Source organism: Pollicipes pollicipes, unplaced genomic scaffold, assembly GCF_011947565.3.
Source record: "Pollicipes pollicipes isolate AB1234 unplaced genomic scaffold, Ppol_2.1 Scaffold_4881;HRSCAF=5763_pilon_pilon_pilon, whole genome shotgun sequence".
Lineage (NCBI taxonomy): Eukaryota > Metazoa > Arthropoda > Thecostraca > Pollicipedomorpha > Pollicipedidae > Pollicipes > Pollicipes pollicipes.
Genome location: NW_023596576.1, coordinates 50,562,282 through 50,581,205, shown reverse-complemented (window position 1 = coordinate 50,581,205; position 18,924 = coordinate 50,562,282). Strand labels below are relative to the sequence as shown.

General features: G+C 55.6%; 2 protein-coding genes across 2 annotated transcripts in view; one reads left to right on the top strand and one right to left on the bottom strand.

Moving 5' to 3' along the window:
- Positions 1 to 8,470, top strand: part of unc-45 (unc-45 myosin chaperone) — a 28,613-nt gene extending 20,143 nt beyond the window's left edge. The window contains exons 13-19 of the mRNA XM_037222957.1: positions 2,876 to 3,049; positions 3,884 to 3,966; positions 4,857 to 5,037; positions 5,547 to 5,668; positions 6,026 to 6,278; positions 7,238 to 7,421; positions 7,961 to 8,470. Coding sequence (XP_037078852.1) covers positions 2,876 to 3,049; positions 3,884 to 3,966; positions 4,857 to 5,037; positions 5,547 to 5,668; positions 6,026 to 6,278; positions 7,238 to 7,421; positions 7,961 to 8,070 — 1,107 coding nt within the window. The 3' untranslated portion in view covers positions 8,071 to 8,470. The remainder of the gene's footprint in view (positions 1 to 2,875; positions 3,050 to 3,883; positions 3,967 to 4,856; positions 5,038 to 5,546; positions 5,669 to 6,025; positions 6,279 to 7,237; positions 7,422 to 7,960) is intronic.
- A 1,944-nt stretch (positions 8,471 to 10,414) lies between these two features.
- On the bottom strand, positions 10,415 to 17,438 carry LOC119100562 (uncharacterized). The gene is made up of 6 exons (XM_037223643.1): positions 17,390 to 17,438; positions 15,481 to 15,669; positions 14,923 to 15,135; positions 14,451 to 14,623; positions 12,649 to 12,906; positions 10,415 to 10,420 (listed from the first exon to the last, which is right to left on the bottom strand). Exons 2-6 carry the CDS (start codon positions 15,611 to 15,613, stop codon positions 10,415 to 10,417), a joined length of 783 nt encoding a protein of 260 aa, XP_037079538.1. The 5' UTR covers positions 15,614 to 15,669; positions 17,390 to 17,438.
- Between the last annotated feature and the right edge of the window lie 1,486 nt (positions 17,439 to 18,924).

The window sequence follows — 18,924 nt, the reverse complement described above, 5'->3', positions numbered from 1 at the left end:
GTAGGGGTGGCTTAAGGCTGCGCCGCTGTCCCGACATACATCTGACATGGAAGCTGGATATGCGCAGGGAACCCAAACGAGGCCTCTCTGTGCGGCGGCCTGGCTGCTGCCGCCCGGGCGGGATCGCCAATCAAAGCTGCCGTGAGGCCGACGGACGGATGCGGCAGAGGCTTGGTAACGAGAGGTGAACGATGAAACGGGGTTAGAGGAGAAGAGGGCGGATGAACCAGATCCCTAGCGGTCGAATAGGTCAGGATTGTCCTCTCTAGTGCAAGGAGTCCACGACTGAACTGGCCCGTATGGGTCGCCCAGATCAGAGGGCGTCCATTTCCCCATGATGGGAGTGCCCGTCAGTGGCCCGGCCGGCAGGAACCGCGCAAGAGCGGCCGCCCTGCTCCGAGGCGGAGAGACCCGCCCGCTCGTCTGCCCCAGGGCCTCCGCCGGAGTACTGTTCCGCTCCAGGGCAGAGGTCGGTGCGTCCTCGGCTCCCAAGGCTGATGGTACGTGCCGCTCTCCGTCCAATCGCGTTTTTGCCGGCGGACGCGACGGCCGCTCTGTCGGCAGCGTGGCGCGCGCCGCTTTTTGCCTCCGCGGGCGCAGGATGGGACGCGCACCGCCGCCGCAAATGGCATCTCACGGACCGTCGCCCTGCTTGGCCGGGGTTGAGAACACGGTGTGATCAGCGCGTGGCCCGACCCCATCGCGGGCTTGCGCGGCTCGTACCCGCTGTCCTAGCACGGGCCGCTGGCCGGCAGCGGTCTTCGCGTTTCATTGGAAGTCGACAAGCTCATGAGGACCTCTCTTACGGATCAGGTCCCGTCAGCTCTGCGCGTTTGCACCGTTAATACTTGATTTTTGTTCGTTCCCTTCCATTCTCCGATCGTCCTGTAACCAAATCAGGGTATTGAGACCTGAATAAGTGCAAACGGTATTGTGTTTTTGCGTAACCTTGGCGTAAAAATATGGAGCGGAGAAAGCGGCATGGAAGATAGCGAGGACGCTGTATCGTCGGAGTGTAGTTCGCCGATAACGGGCAGGTGTTCTACGGCTGTGACGGGCATTTATTGGGACTTCGCTGTGACTGATGAAGGGGATTAAGTTTTCTGTCTGCAAACCAGCTGGCGTGTGCCCCGTCTTTAGCATTGGCCCCTTTTTGCCATCAGCTGTCCCTTTTCCGCATCGCGCATTCTCCTCTTTATCATGCGAAGAAATATCTGTGCTTCCGAATCCCAAGCCGTGCGTATCCGTGCGCATGTTCCTCAGTTGTCAGCTGGATCCTAGGTCACCAGATTAATCCTCGCTTCACAGGGGGAGACCAGAGTCCCCTCAGATTTCCCATTCTGATTAGTTATGCACGTCGCTGAAACTTGGGTTCCTGCGCTAACATCATTTTTACACAATTTGTGAAAATGTGAAGCTGCTGACCTCAACGGTTGATGATTTGTGGATTTCTTGGGGTCATGTCGGTGACGTTTTGCACGAAAGCGGCAAATATTGGTTACTATTCGCAGGAACGCATCCCATCAAGGATGTTTGGAGTCTCCGTTGTTTATCTATTTAACTTTTGAAGTGCATTAGTATCGTTTTGGTGGCTTTTCAGGGTCAGGTCATCCAAGCTCAGGCTGGGTCAAACTTTGACCTTTGCAGTCGGATTTGACCGTTTGAAAGTCGTGGGTTTTCAACCTTAATGACAAGTATCTTATGGCTTGAGAAGGCCTTTCTCCCCATTGATATGAGTCGATCATGCTCTCTCCATTGATGTGACTTATGTAGTTCTTAAGGCAGCCGAACGAGCTAATCCAACAATCAGTTCCACCTCTGTGACCTAACATGACATCACAGGTCACATGTGTTGTCCCCTAGTGTTTGCCTGATTCGTGTTCCGGCGCATTTGCAACGACGTCTTCCACATCGTATGTAATGTTTAGTTCTTGAGATAACGGGATATATATATATATATATATATATATATATATATATAGATAGATATAGATATAGATATAGATAGATATATATATATATATATATATATATATATAGATATAGATAGATAGAGAGAGAGAGAGAGAGAGAGAGAGAGAGAGAGAGATATATATATATATATATATATATATATATATATATATATATATATATATATATATATACGAGGGGTTGATTTGGCCATTTTGACCTGGTTGAACGGCTTAAGGTTACACTAACCACTTTTAAAACACGTTTGTCTGATGTGGTTTGACGAAAACGTTCCAGTGCTGTTTTCCGCATGACTGGTGTTCTTAATTATCTAGGTCTTAGGTGTGGGGCGGGGATCTGCGGCCCTCTCCTTGTAGGTCGAAGGTGAACAACTCGCATAGTTTAAGGGTTAAACCGCCAAATCAAACGAATATCAATTTCTTTAAACGGCCTCTTCATTACCTAATGTCCGAGGCTATGTACGCGCGCCCTTGTCATTCGTTAGCGGACGGCGGGCCGTGGCGGCCGGCTCCGACCAGCAACGTCCTCCCCTGCCGCTCTAACTGGCGTCGTCCTCTCCTGTCGCTCTAACTGGCGTCGTCCTCCCCTGCCGCTCTGACCAGCGCTGTCCTCCCCTGCGACTCTGACCGCTGTCCTCCCTGCGACTCTGACCAGCGCTGTCCTCCCCTGCGACTCTGACCAGCGCTGTCCTCCCCTGCGACTCTGACCAGCGCTGTCCTCCCCTGCGACTCTGACCAACGCTGTCCTCCCCCTGCGACTCTGACCAGCGCTGTCCTCCCCTGCGACTCTGACCAGCGCTGTCCTCCCCTGCGACTCTGACCAACGCTGTCCTCCCCTGCGACTCTGACCAGCGCTGTCCTCCCCCGCGGCTCTGACCGACGGCGCCTTCCCTCTCCGGCAGACCGGCGACCACTCGGTGGTGTACGGCGTCGTCACCACGCTGGTCAACCTCACCAACAGCTACGACTCGCAGGAGGTCATCCCGGAGATGATCGAGCTGGCCAAGTTCGCTAAGCAGCACATTCCCGAGGAGCACGAGCTCGACGACGAGGACTTCGTCACCAAGCGGCACGAGGTGCGCCGCCGCCGCACGGTTGGGCCGGGTGCTCGTCACAAGAGGCGGGACGACGAGTGCGGTGCTTTGTTGGCGTGGACACGATGACTTACGTTCTGTATGTGGATCAGGCGATTGGTTTTCAGAAGCTGGTGGAGAATGACTAGAACAAAGCCACTGTTTGTAGTCGCCTTGCATCTGTGGAGTCCGTGGCGGGAAGGTGAGCTCTGGTTATGAATTCACACCGTTAAGTCCGTAATCACGCATGGATAATTTCGGTCTTACGCCGCTATGGCTTTCGTTGATGATAAAGTTGTCTGCAAAAAAAACGATGCTCTTTTGAGACGCATTTTGTTGCGGCTTCTTACACCAGATCGTTTTTGCCTGTATCACTGCAAACAAATTTTCCAGACAGCCAGGCGACTGCCGTCGCATGTCGATTATTGAAAAACTAATTGCTGATCAAGTCAGGCCGCATGGGTTATCAAGGTTGAAATTTAATGAATTTAATAGTTCAAAAATTTCCGTCTCGGAGACTTTCAAAAGGCCTCAATTCCATTGTAGCCCATAGTCCTCGCGCGACCTTTTGAAATGTTGTTAACTTCGAGGAGAGACGTTCGGTCTGCTCTTCTTTTTCTAGACCGCAATGTGGTGTCAGTTTCCCGACGTGTGTGCCGACCGGTGAACGGTCTGCGATGTTCCTTCCGGTCACAGGCCATTACGGCGTATCACGTATTGGTGGGCGTCGGCGACGTGACTCCGCCGTGCGAGTCCGGCGTTGTGAGGGTGTTGCCGGTCCGTCTCGGCGGCCGGGCGTGGACCCACCGCCCGCTCACGCCGGCCGCCCGCCGCCAGGTGCTGTGCAAGGAGGGCGTGACGTCGGCGCTGGTGGCCCTCGCCAAGACCGAGAGCCAGAACAGCCGCGAGCTCATAGCCAGGTGGGCCCGCGCGCCGGTGACTGTGCTGACGGGGGCGGTCACCGCACGCCGACTCTTGGGTCTGACCTCGGGTCAGTTCGCGCCCGCGCCACTGTAGCAGACGTGTTGGCCTTTGGTCGCCAGCGAAGGATCAAGATGCGGAGGCTGTTGATGAGGCCTCGGTCAGGCCTCATCAACAGCCTACGCGTTATCACGCAGTTGGAATGATATGACTGGTAATCCTCCCAAGCACGCGTGGCGTGGAGGGCGTGATGGTCGTGCGGTGACCATACACGTGTACTCGGGCATGTGGAAGGCGTGCTGATACGTAAATGGCCTCGGCTAGCCGGTCTTTTCCTATCGAGGTATGTCGATTTTCACGGCGCTGAGATTGATGCCAGCTTTTTGTGGCTCGCTTCCCTGACCTCCGCACGCGACAGCCTACCTGCCCGGCTCAGCGCTGTTGCAGTGCGTTGATCGGCTGAGTGAACGGACACCAGCTGCGAATGATGCAGCATCGTCGCGCTGTGTTCCCGTGCCGTAGGCTTTGAACTGCCGCTGTATGAACTGTTGCTGTGTGAACTGCTGTTGTGTTTCTAGTAGAGAAGTGCCCGTCTCTCTTGTTTCTGAAACAGCTTTCACTCTATATAATTACTGGTATCCCACCCTTGCCAGCGTTCCGTCCCTGAGCAACCACGCGATTCGTATCAAATGAAATATTCCGAAACACCTTGTGCGACCTGAACCAAGTCCTGCACAGAACCGGACGCCGGAACCCATGGAGGCTTGCTTTCGTCCAGTCTCCCACCCGTAGCGGGTTGAGCGGGAGGGATAAGACGGCGCGCACTCTGACGATGATCGCCGGAAGGATGCGGGCCGTGGCGGTCTCAGCTGACTGTGACCCCCGGCAGGGTGTTCAACGCGCTGTGCGGCCACCAGCAGCTGCGCGGCACTGTGGTGCAGCAGGGCGGCGCGCGCGCGCTGATCGGCCTGGCGCTGGAGGGCACGGCCAAGGGCAAGAAGCAGGCGGCGCAGGCGCTCAGTCGGATCGCCATCACCATCAACCCGGCGACGGCCTTCCCCGGACAGCGGGTGGGTCAGCCGGCGGCGGCGGTGGGCTCCGACAGCTGGCCGAGACCGAGGTGGCGGCGACGGCGGCGGGCACCAGCGGCCGGTCGGGGACCGGGCGGCGGCAGGGACAGCGACGGGCTCAGGGGCCGATGGGGGATCGCGGCGGCGGAGGGGACCGGGCGGCGGCAGGGACAGCGGCGGGTTCAGTGGCCGATCGCGGACCGAGGCGGCGGCGGGTTCAGGGGCCGGTCGGGGACCGAGGCGGCAGTGGGAAGGCGGCGGGCCCCACGGCCGGCCGGAATCGGCCCGGCGGGCGGAGTCCAGCAGTTGGGCTGAAGTGCTGGGTTGAGTATGTGAAGGCTTGGACGCCCAGTGTGATGGATGTGCGGCTGAGCAGCCTGTCGTGGACAGAAGGATAGGTTGTTTGGCCCGCTGTTTCGGCGTGATGTTTGAGTGAGATGTGTGCTGGCGCTGACCGACTGTCGTGCTCCGGTTGGTCCGGCCGCCCACTGACTGCCGTCCGTCGCCAGGCGTGCGAGGTGATCCGGCCCGTCCTGGCGCTTCTCCACCCTGAGTGCACGGCCCTGGAGAACTTCGAGGCGCTCATGGCCCTCTGTAACCTGGCTGGCATGAGTGAGACCGTCCGGAAGAGGTGTGTCCGTGGCGCGGGCCAGGAGCTGGCTGGACGGCGTATAACTCCGCTGCCTCTCACGGTGGCGTGTTTCACGAGTTGCCACGTGCTCCGTTCGTTTTGCTACCACAAAAGAAAGGACTGAAGTGTGGTGCAGTTTGGGGTCATGTATCGCCGGTGTGTTGTTGACTTGACTCTCGGAGAGTTTCGAACGACCGCTTGCATCTCTGGTCGGCGTGGCCCTGTCATCTCCGCCCCGCGCCGGACGCCGGACGAGCTTTGCGGACCGTGCGAGCTAGCTAGCTAGCCAGGCGGACCTCTCCCAGCGGCCGCCGGCTGTTCACGGCGCGCCACTGACCGCCGCCCGTCTGCCACCAGGATCGTGAAAGAGAAGGGCCTACCCAACATCGAGAGCTACATGTACGAGGAGCACGAGATGCTGCGCCGCGCCGCCACCCAGTGCATCTGCAACCTGGTCAGCTGCGAGGAGTACGTCGTCATGATGGAGGGCGACAACGACCGGGTCAAGTTCCTGGTGCTGCTGGTGGGCGAGGAGGACGAGGACACGAGCCAGGCGGCGGCCGGCGCGCTCGCCATCGCCACGTCACTCAGCAAGAAGGTCTGCCACAAGGTGGGTGCCCGGCCGGCGGGCGTCTCAGAACGTCGACGAGCGTGATGAGTTGCGGGCGTGCTCCGCGCGGCGGCAGCGCCACCGGCGGACCAGGGGGAGTGCGCTGTACCCCTCGCCAAACGATGACAAACGTGTTTGTATGCCCCTTGAAATTGCACGAGGCCCATCAAGCCGATAAGAGGCCCCATCATGCCGATGGGAGGCCCCATATGATCTTGATGGAATACGCCATCAACTGACGAACATGAAATTCCAGCCAATCATATAGAAAACGCAAAACTGTCAGCCAAATCAGTCAAAACTGTCAAAATTGTCTTGTCTTTCACAATTCCTATCGGTTTAAGTTATGCTGAAAGTGATCGTGCTAAAAGCTGCAGTGTTTCAGAATGGTAGCGCATCATTTTGCGGGATAAACTAATGCAAAACAGTTTGAACAGGCTCTAGTGATTTCGTTGCCAGTATTTTCTAACTGGTTTGGAATTTAACCAGCCAGAAGAAACTGTCAGTTGGGTGCTGTCAAGTGCCCGGAGCTAGCAGTGCCGCCCAAGCCTGAAAGTTAGACTGCACCAGCGATGGACGAGCAGTGTGTATTGCTTCTTGTATGTACACAATAATCTAGTCCGTGCAACTTCCTTACAACGTCTGACATCTTACATTTTCGGCAGCCAGCCCATACTATTATTGTTGCTCTTATGTTTTGCTCAGTGCACCAGGGTGAGACTATCAGTTATACTTAACGGGTAGTTGTAGTGTTGTGTTGTCCCAGTTTCCTCTATGTACAGTGTGCTCTTCGGCACCTGGGCTTCTGCCAGTGTCTACCATCAGTAGTTTTTCCACCTGATTTAAACCGGTAAAAATCGGCCGGCAGGCTGCCGCCGACGCCGGCTGGGTCGCCATCTGCCACGAGCGCAGACTGTACCCGTGTGACTGATGCGTGTGGCGCCCGGCGCGCCCGGCAGGTGCTGGAGGTGTCCTCCTGGCTGGAGATGTTCCGGCTGATGCTGGCCAACCCCCGCGAGGACGTGTGCCTGCGCGGCGCCGCCTGCACCCTGCACATGATGCAGGCCGACCGTGGGGTGGCCGAGCGGCTCGTGGAGACGGACATCGTCGAGGTCCTGATGGCGCTCTCCAAACTGCCGCCCGGTGAGTGGGGCTGCCGCCACCCAGGGCCGGTGCGCCCCGGCTCGGTCGCTGCTGGCCGGTCAGTGGGCGGGGCTGCCTCCACCCAGAGCCGGTGCGCCCCGGCTCGGCCGCTGCTGCCCCGTCAGTGGGCGGGCTGCCGCGCTAGGGCCGGTGCGTCCCGGCTCGGTCGCTGCTGGCCGGTCAGTGGGCGGGCTGCCGCTCTAGGGTCGGTGCGCCCCGGCTCGGTCGCTGTTGGCCGGTCAGTGGGCGGGACTGCCGCTCCAGGGCCGGTGCGCCCCGGCTCGGTCGCTGTTGGCTGGTCAGGTCGTCAGCCTGGCGACTTTGATGTGCTGGCGTATGCTTGTGAGGTACGGTGTGTTTATGTGTGACGCTCATATTAGTGGTCAACGGTACATGCTGAGAACGTTGATGGGTTCACTGCTGGTGGTAGTCGGTGGATGTTACACTCTTGTTTGGTGTCGTGACACGCAGGGATGGCCCATGGCCAGTGTTTCGGCACGCCGTGGTCGGTACGTAACGCCTGATGTGGATTCTTCCAGAGGGTGAGACGAGGATAAAGATCATCAAGTACGCCGAGGAGGCGCTGCTGCAGGCGAAGGAGCACGGCCTGATCAAGTCCAGGGACGAGGCCAACAGTGACGACGAGTGACGTCACCAGCCTTCGGTGACGTCAGCGCCGTCCGTGTCACGCTGTGCTAGTGACATCATCAGTCCCGTTTCCTGCGGTGGAGCGCGCCCGTCTGTCCCAGGCCCGCCAATGCAGCGCTGTGGCGGCCGGGGACCAGGTGGGGCTGGGTCGGACTTCGCCTGTCTTCCAGACCATCGCGCGTCGGTCCGAGACGGAGCGATGCCCGGCCGGTGTGACGTGTTTTGTACCCTGTAGGACATTGTGGCACGGTAATGTGCGGCTTCTAGTCATGGTGCGCTAGGCGCGCGTTGTTTGTGAGATTTGTACTAATCATTGAAGTCATCGGCGATCATGAATATACTAACCTAATCCTGTCTGGTATGGCGTTTTCATGTTTGCTATAATACACCGCATTATTGTTTGTTCGTGTTTATTTTTGTTTCAAATTTCGCTTAATAGGATCCCATGGCCTTTCGTTTCAAGGCGGTTTCTTCTGCCAAACATTGGTAATCTGGGATGCGACCGTTGGCGCTGGCGTAAAATGTGGGTCACACGTCTGGTTTACGCGATCGCATCTTTCCCCATGTTAAGAAAGAGATGTGCTCGGGGCGCTAGACATCCACGAGGTTTTGCGTGTTAGCCTGATTCTTGATCTCAAATGTGGAAGATGGTCTCAAATGATACCACGTGTTGAAATTTGTCACGCGTTTGTGTACACATCACAAGCAGACGTCGCCCGGCACCGCGTAAAACAAATCCTCTTGTACATTTCTTTTCAAATTGCTGAGTTGTTTGTGCACTGTTCAGTGGACATAGCAAATTTTTGAGTTGGTGACTGGTTTCACGACAAAGCTCGTGTTTGCGTCATACACCTACCGTAAATTTTTTGTCACTTAACCTTTGGCCAAGTAGTTTCCACACTTAGACACATTCCTTCTCTCAGCGGGCGTTAAATCATCAGTTCTCTCCTCTGCGTGTTTCGCTACCTCGCACGGCCCACCTCACCGCCCTCGGCCGACCAAGCACCCCGCGCATGAGCGATGGCCCTACTCTCAAGAGCACCGACGACGTTGTCTGCGTAGTGGACGTGTCGAACGAGGGCGCCGGCGGCCTGTGCTGGCTGCGCGCGCGCGGCCAGTGCCGCTTCTTCCACCGGCCGCTGCCGGCGGCGCTGTACGGCGCCACCAGCCAGGACTCGTGCCGCGCCGAGCTGGTCAACCTGGTGGCGGCGGCGCGCCTGTGGGCGGCCAGCTGGGCCGGCCGGCGCGTGCTGCTGCGCTGCGACCACCCGTGCGTGCGGCGCGGCCGGGCCGAGTCGCGCGGCCTCATGGAGGCGGCGCTGGAGCAGCTCAGCCGCCAGCACGGCTTCAGGTACCGGCTCGAGTGGAGCATCCGGCGCCACGATGGCCTGATGGAGGCGGCCGACGTGCTGTCGCGCCTGGACAAGCCGCACACCGCCGCCCAGCTCAGCGACGCTCTGTCAGCCATGGCCGGGGTGCTGGACGACGACGTGGAGACGCTCCAGCAGAGCGGACCCGGCGACGACCTGTACCGGATGTAACATCTGGTGGGCTAGGTCTGAGTCTGTGCTAGGCCAAAGGTCTGAGTGGCGATGCGATCTGTACCGGATGAGACTGCCGGTCTGAGCGACGATCTATGCCGGATGAGACTGCCTGTCAGGTTTGTCGATCTCAGGCAGTATGCCCCGGTTGCCGGTTGGAGCGCTGAAAGGCCGGTCCAGAGCGTGGATCGACCATAATCGCGGCGCCATGATAACCGAGTGGTTTCCATGAGTTGACACCGGCCCAAGCTGTGGTCCGAGGAACCTCCGGGTCCGACACGATATGTCGCGGTGCTGAACCGGCCAGCGGTAATGCTTGGTTGGCGACGGCAATATGAAATCGCGTATGTTTATAACGAAGCCTCCTGGCTACTTTCTCCGCCGCTTCCTGCGCACGATCATTTCGATCTCTCACCACAACGCGAAACTCCTCCGAACCCCAAATCTGAGAGTACTGCGTGCGTTTCGACCCGACCGATTTTCGTTTTCCTGTGCGATACAATAGACTGGCTACGATTTTCAACTGTTGGCGTCTCCATGCATACAGGATGTATGCGTTAAAGCACGTGCCGATAACATGAGCGCAACTGGTGCTGATATCGGCGCTTGTTCACTGTGGTGATGCGACCAATGCCCTAGAACGATGCAACTGACCTGTGACCAGTACTAGCATTCAGACAGGGCTAATCGTGATGACCTCGTGCCCTTTTTACTTTACGCTTTAAGTGAGATTTTTTCAGGTTTGGTCACGGAAAATATTAATAGTAACCCAGAGTAATATCCAGCCCATTACAGTCCTACCATTCAGTCCTATCGGAGAGAAACCTCACCGTTGAGTAACAGGTTGTCGTGATGAACTGCCCCATGCTCGCTGCCTCCACCCTTGATGGTGGTTACAACTCGTTTCGCTAGACGTGTAGCGTCACTGAGCTTAATCACGGCTGGCATATTTGGTCAGACCGTGTCGGGTTGTGGTGATACCATAGGATGGCTGGTTTGTGTTCCGGTCTCCTGTCGTGCGCAGAGGTTCCTCCTGCGTCAGGCCAGGCCGTGCCGCTCCTCGTCTGCTGCTGGTGACCTATCAGCCGCGAGCTTTCACGGCTCAGCTTGTGATAGCTCATAAGTTATGAGCTGTCACAGCTCAGCCACTGACGGGTGATCAGTCGTGAGCTGTTACGGCTCAGCCCCTGATGGGTGATCAGTCGCAAGCTATTACGGCTCAGCCGCTGATGGGTGATCGGTCATGAGCTGTCCAGCTCAGCCGCTGATGGGTGATCAGTCGTGAGCTATCATGATTCAGCTGCTGACAGCCGATCGGTCGTGAGCTATCACCGCCGCGAGCGGCCGACGGTCGCCGCAGCATCGAAACATCCGCCGTTCGTCCGTCCGTGATAGGCAGGCTGCTTGGGTCCGTCCGTCCGTCCAGGCACGAGGAACAGTCGTGTTTCAAGGGCCAGCGATGGAACACGCTACTGGCACCAGTTTTACGCCAACTCACTTTCCAGAATCAGTTTGGAGCCATATCCAATTGGAAGCGCTCTTGAGCGCTTGAGTTATTCACAGCATTGAAGAGATAGCTGTGATGATGGACCTTTTTGAAATGGCACATGACCAACACCGCGATTATATTGTATACACACACACACACACACACACACACACACATATATATATATATATATATATATATATATATATATATATATTAGTGGTTTGTGCCAAGTTATATGCGATCAGGCAATGCCCACACATGACACGCAAACACGCCGTTCCAAGGCCAGTTCTTGGCTGCCTAATCACAACACAGTTAAACAGCGAATACCCTTGTCACGCATCTGACTGGCCGTTGCCACCGGTTACTACCCGTGGCGTTCATGATGGGTCAGTTTCAGATGATCCCTACAGTCGATTTCGTTGGGGCGACACACCCGTTTGTACCTATGTATTACAGCCTGAGTAATTACCCACGTTTATAGCCATCAAGGAAATTGTAATTGCCAACGGCACATACGTTATCCAGAGCCACAGCCACATGTACACCAACGTGACAGATGCTTCAAAATTATGACCTGGCCAAGTGTAATTCCCCTTTCCCCCCCCCCCTGAGACTTCAGAGAAAACTCACCAAAGCGAAGGAAGGCTTCGGCGCACATTTCAAAACGGTGCAATGGAGCGAGTGTACTCAGACCCGACACGACGACTACGCGGACATTTTAATCATCGGGCCAATGGAACAGGAGGTACCTTAGTAGATGACAGCATACAACTTGCGAAAGCAGTACACCAGGGTAGAGTCAACTGAGACCGCTTGAATTTAAACTATCTCCTTACAATCAAGGTTAGCTTACAATGACCTGGCACGCGATAGCCCTAAAGGTGCATTTTGAATGGATTTTCGGTCATAGACCTTGCTCACAAATTCGACGAGTGCACAGACCACTACCAATGCTCATATTCCCGCACCGGCTGGCGAATTACCAGACACCTTCACGACGTCTTCAACAGACCTCTCCGGCTCGGTCAAAAAGAATTGCTCACCTCGGGTGCGGTTAGGGAGGAGTACACAGATTATTTAATAACTGCCGCCTACCTGGATGATGTGCATCTAGACTGACAATAGATAAGACTCACGAATCGCTACGCTGTTTGCACTGGCCTGGGTTTCTGACAAGAGTCGACTAAATGCAGCTGACTACTGCCTGCTCGTACCACCAACTAATCTCGTACACTTACTCAGGTGTGCAGCGTCCTAGTTACCATAAGTAGATGCCAGAGACAGACAAGGACACGCCATTGACATGACGCAACAAGCACCGACATAAACGACACAATACGAAACACGATATCCTTGATCCCATTCGATCATAAACCGGTACAGCTGATCTTCATGTAAACAATAGATCCCTGCAGCCGAAGCCAGGCCCGTAGACGCCGTGCAGCGCGCGCCCGCGCCCCACGAGCCCCGGCGTCAGAGGCGACCCCTCCCCTCCCCCGCGCCGGAGGCCGCCGGCAGGTCACGTGGAGCCGATCAGCGGCACCAGCTGCGGCACGGTGGCCAGGTAGCGCTGGTAGGCGGCCTCGGCGCCCCAGCGGCGCCGGCCGGCCGCCTCCAGCAGCGGCACGCCGCTCAGCCGGCTGATCAGCACGTAGTCGAACAGCGGGCAGAGCACCAGCAGGTGGCGCCAGCCGCTCCAGCCGGCCGACGCCGACACGTACAGGCCGAACCAGAGCAGCACCTCCCCGAAGTAGTTGGGGTGCCGGCTGAGCGACCACACACCGGTCGTGATGAAGCGGCCCTGGCGACCGGTAACTGGTCAGTGGGGAGCTGGCAGTGGGGGGCTGGCAGTGGGAGTGGCAGTGGGGAGCTGGCAGTGGGGAGTTGGCAGTGGGTGGCAGTGGGGAGCTGGCAGTGGGGAGTTGGCAGTGGGGAGCTGGCAGCGGGGAGTTGGCAGTGGGGAGTTGGCAGTGGGGAGCTGGCAGTGGGGAGTGGAGTGGCAGTGGGGAGTTGGCAGTGGGGAGCTGGCAGCGGGGAGTTGGCAGTGGGGAGTTGGCAGTGGGGAGCTGGCAGTGGGGAGCTGGCAGTGGGGAGCTGGCAGTGGGGAGATGGCAGTGGGGAGCTGGCAGTGGGGAGGTGGCAGTGGGGAGCTGGCAGTGGGGAGGTGGCAGTGGGGAGCTGGCAGTGGGGAGTTGGCGGTGGGGAGTTGGCAGTGGGGAGTTGGCAGTGGGGAGCTGGCAGTGGGGAGTTGGCAGTGGGAGTGGCAGTGGGGAGCTGGCAGTGGGGAGTTGGCAGTGGGGAGCTGGCAGTGGGGAGCTGGCAGTGGGGAGTTGGCAGTGGGGAGTGTTGGCAGTGGGGAGTTGGCATTGGGGAGCTGGCAGTGAGAAGCCAACAGCAGCGAGCTGGTAGTGGGGAGCCAGCGGTGGGGAGCCAGCAGTGGGAGCCTACAGTGGGGAGCTGACGGTGGGGAGCCAGCAATGGAGACCTGACAGTGGGGAGCTGGCAGTGGGGAGTTGGCAGTGGGGAGCTGGCGGTGAGAAGCCAGCAGCAGGGAACTGGCAGTGGGGAGCCAATGGTGGGGAGCTGACAGTGGGGAGCTGACAGTGGAGACCTGACAGTGGGGAGCTGGCAGTGGGGAGTTGGCAGTGGGGAGCTGGCGGTGAGAAGTCTGCAGTGGGAAGGTGGCAGTGGGGAGCTGACAGTGGGGAGCCAACAGTGGAGGCCTGGTAATGGGGAGCAACAGTGGAGAGCTGACAGTGGGGAGCCAGCAGCAGGGAGCTGGCAGTGGGGAGCTGGCAGTGGGGAGCTGGCAGTGGGGAGCTGGCAGTGGGGAGCTGGCAGTGGGGAGCTGACAGTGAGGAGCCAGCAGAGAGGAGCCGGCAGAGGAGCCGGCGGAGGGGAGCCAGCAGTAGGGAGCCAGCAGTGGAGAGCTGTCAGTGAGGGGCCATCAGTGAGGAGCCAGCAGCGAAGGGTAAGCAGTGGGAACCCAGCAGCAGGGGGAAACCAGTGGGGACCTGGTGTCCGACAGTGCGGAGCCGTCAGCGAAGAGTCGTCAGTGACGAAAGACCCCACTAGATAGCACCACTCGAGACAAAAACGAAGGTATTAGGTATGTGAGGTTTGCTTATCACATTCTGCTTCTTGCATTTGATCAGCCCACCAATGACCTCATCAATTTTCAACATGTTATTTCCGTAATAAACGTGAGGACCCTTTCCTTCACAATCCTCACACAATCCTCATCAAATACCACCTGTCGCAAATTGGGTACTTCCACGGGCTGGCCGAGTAAGTGACAAATGCATGGCACGTTGTCTATGGTAGTTTCTCCCCAGCTCTCCTCACCTTGTTGGCCGGATTATTTCTGAACACAGTCTTCTGATAATCGGCCACCACCTCGAACACGAAGCCGACCGCCCACATGGCCCAGCCGACGTAGTGCTGGGTGCAGGGCTGCCGGCGCTCGCTGCCGTCCATCATGACCAGTGTTGGCAGCAGGGTCACCAAGACCCACACCCCTGCATAACACACACAAATGTTACGGCTTACCCCTGCGGGAGCGGCGCACGCACGGCGCACGCAGACGCACACACACCCACGCCAACACGCACGCAAGGCACGCGAGCGCACACCAATCATCTAATACAAGGTGGTGACATGGCTCGCACAGAGACAGTGTAAATACGGACATTGCAAAACTGACGCAACAATGCAAACAGCAAAGTTATCAAACCCAAGGCCCATCAAGCAGCTGGCAGCAAACATGGCAGACTGTGGCCGCAGTGCCTGGTCGCAGTGCCACAAACCCATGCCTCACCCTGCAGAGTCCAGTACACAAAGAGTGTGGAGGGGCTGTCGCGGGCCTTGTTGAAGCGCTTATCGCCGCCGTCCTTCAGCACCCGGACGAAGAGGTAGAGCCCCAGGCGGATGGCCCAGATCATGACCATGTTGCGCTGCACCGACTGCGGCGAGGTCTGTCCCCGCGACCACTCGAAGGCCAGGTACACCAACACCAGGTACGTGGACGACCCTGGGTGGTGATGGCAGGATGATAACGTTGGCAGCGATCAGACAACTGAGCCACAGAGGACCCACCAGCATGAGCCCTCACCCACACTGAGTATGATCACCTTGGATGGTATGCAGGACCTTCTGTCTTAGCTCTCCATAAGGCTGACACAGGTCAAAGCATGTCACCATCTGCAGCTGAAGAGTGGAGGTCACCTGGGGCCATTTCAATGCTTTTTGTAACCCCAACCTTGGGTGATCTTGCATTTGTAGCATCCATGTCTGATCATGATATTAGCTCAGGATGAAAGGTCTACTCTGCTAAACAATGTAGAGTGTATTTGGTACGCCATACACCTCTGCATACCTGCTAAGTCATAGAACTTCTCAGTGTGGAGGGCTGCTGAGAAAACCCAGAGCCCCCACTGGATTCCAAAGTCCAGACATGCCAGCTTGGCAAGGCTGCTGCCTTTAATAAAGGCTACAATAGAAGAAAACATTGTGCCAACTTCTATTCAGCTCCAGTATTCTGCACAAAGGGTCCACAGGAACAGTTCTGAAATGAAACAGAAGTTAATGCAAAAATGTGTCTTTTGAGCCTGTAGTCTGTACCTTTAAATGTGACAGCCATAATCTTGCATCTCCTGTGAGCTGCATCAGAGGTGAACATGTGTGCAACCAAGACATTCTGGTCTGGACATTCTCTGAACACTGGACTGCAGAAGGGGTGCAGTTTTGCTGGACAAGTCAGGAAGGGTAGAGGCTGAGCAGAGAGCAATACATAGAAAAATGTTGGCTCCCTGATCCCATGATCTTACTCCCTTTTGCAATGTCCTGGGAGAGGCTTGGAGCCCCATCCCTCTCCCTAAATACAAACTTTTCTCCTGGTCTGCTGCTCTATGGACATACATACACAGATGATGGTACTGGGGTGGTGGTCGTGATGAAGGCCCCAAGAAAATGACTGTTACTCCTGCAGACTGATTTCACACTGCAAGAACACGAAACATACTACTGGGAGCTACTCTTGCATCTGGAATGCTAGCTGAACTCTGGATATTTCCAAAACAGACACTTTACCATGTATGATTTTTAACCCTCAGTCATGTTCAGCTCAGGGTGCAACAAAGTGCCTTGTAAGGCCACAGAGGAGACAAAGAATAGCTTTGGTAGATTCACCAGTCAACAAAAGAGTGTTTGCATGTGGGTGATCCTGGGAGCCCTGACATATGAATACTAATTGACATCATGTAGTCAGCTGCAGATGGCAGTGCTGGTGCACATCGGTATAATGACGGGCACAAATAGTTAGATAAGCATGTATTAAATCATTCAAATCATAAAAGATGATAGCAAAAACAAAAAAGACATTCTTCTTCATTGGTGTTTTCGGGCACGTTGACTGCAGTGGTCATTTGTGCCCATAATGATAAACAAAAAAGACAATTAATAACACATCCATAGAAGTAAAACAATGTTTTACCAGTCAAAAAGTAGCAGATCTAGACAAGCTGTAGCTTTGAGAAAAAGCTTGAAACTATAAGCAGCTTCTGGCATTTTGGGGGCTGATTTCTGAAATGGGGTGGCTCATTTAACTGTGCCCATAAGCCAATGAGAGCTGCCTCAGGCCAATTATCCCAGTACAAGATTGCTTCTGGGAGCAAAAGGGTTCAGTTTCCAATCAAACAGAGCAGCTTCAGCCACAGTTGTGGCAGAATTTCAGGCTGCAAAGACACCTTGTTACCATTCTTGCAATGGCTGGCAGATGCTCGCTTTTCAGTGTAGCCTACATTACACCATAGCATCCCACTACTGATATTGGAAATTCACAAGTTATTATCAGGAATAGTGCCAAGATATGTCCAGTTCATGGGATGCATGTGTACATGAATGATGACACGCCGATTATCATATAAATGGTGGATATCACCTGCAGAGGCCCAACAATTCCTCACACTGCTTGAATAAATTTGTTTTAACGCACAAACCCCACGAAAATAACATTAGATGATGCACTAGATACTCATGAATATCTCTAACTTTTCATTTAGTTATAAGTGATATTTAACGAAAATGAATGACGTTTTTCCCCATACTTTCCAGTCACAATGACTGTGTATTTCAGGCGTAAGCCTTGTGCTTCCTTATAGTCTGAATCAAGCAAATTTTGCATGGGAGCGGTAAAATATCTATCAAATTAGACGGAAAAGCCATTTATGAATATCCTAAGCCATCCGATTGACCCTCATATGCCATCTAAATGAAAATTAGGTTACCTTTACAGTCAACAACAATCCCAGCGCCCACCAACCAGCACGCGAATTTGAGACGCGGTGTCAACTGATTATGTAACGATGCTGATTTTTGAGCGTTCAGCAACCACATTCAGCTCATTTTTGGTGACGTCACAGCACCATTGAAAAAAACTAACTTTCTAAGCAGTTTAGATGCTATCGGAATAACAATTCTGAGGGACTACCTGTAAAGGGCGCCTGATTTTTTCTGAAAGACGAGAAAAATAAACGATGTATTCAGATCAAGTTTTGTTAGAAATATCCCTTCCCTGTCTTGACGCCTCCATGGGTGTGCTCTGCTAATAAACCGGCTTATGTTAGGATTTCTGATCATCAAAATGCTTGTCATGCGTTTGGTCTGGTTCCTTTTGTTTATGTGCGGTACCGTTCTATCCTGCTCGACCTCGTCCAGTAACGCTTGGTCCTGTGTGGTTCCGTCCGGTTCCGTCCGTTCACGTCTGGTTCCATCAGGCCTTGCCCAGTCCCATCCTATCCCGTCCAGACTCGTCCAGTACCATCCGGTTTCGTCTAATTTGGTTCTAGCGCGATCGATCCGTTCCCATTCCGTTCAGCCCCGTCTGATCCCGCCTAATATCCCTTCCGGTTCCTCTCGGACCCAAGTGGCCTCATCATGACCCGTCTGCCCCCATATCTTTCATCCGGTTCCGATAGGTTCTGGCTAGTCCTGTTCTGTACCGTCCATGGTTTCATTCGACCATTGTCCGTCCCGGTGGCTCAGTTGGTTAGAGCACCTGCCTTTCGATCCACCCACCCGTGGCAAGGTGGGTTCGAGTCGCTTTAGGATGCCCACTATTTGCTCTTGACAGGTATGGCCAGCGGCCGGTGGCATCGGTCGCGCTAAAGGTTAGTTGACGTCAGAGGTCAGGAAGAACTGTGCCGAGCATTGCGACACGTTAAGCTTTCGCCAACAAATGTTGCCGTTGCCTAGAATTGCGCGATCGGATGGTGGGGGCAGGGCTCACACAACGAGCACTGCTTGGCGTGAGCGCTGATAACAGAAATCCATCCATTCAAGGGGTTTGGGTTATTTTTTAAACCACACGTCCGGTGCCTTCCGATTCCGTTCCGCCCGGTTCGGTCCGGTTCATACCGGTCCCGTTTGGTCACATCTGGTCGCGTCTGATTCCATCCGGCCCCGTGCGGTCTCGTCTAGTCCTGGCGGTACCCGTCTGGTTCCGTCTGGTTCTGTCGGGTCCCGTCCGGTTGCGTCAAATACTGTCAGTCCAGCCTTGCCTCACCCGTGTTATACTGCCGACCTCCCAGGCGGTCGCCCCGGGTGGAATCAGGCTCACACCAGCTGACTCCGTCAAGTCAGGTCAGTTGGCGTGACCTCTGCGACTGCAGTCCGGAACGCGCGTCTGAGTGGAACTCATTCCTGCTCCACAGTTTATGTGTGATCTGTTGAGTCGCACAGCATACGGTTTGGACGACCAGAAACACCACAATCCGGCTCCAACTGGCCTCAGTGCGTCCTATCCGGTTCCGTCCGGGCCCAT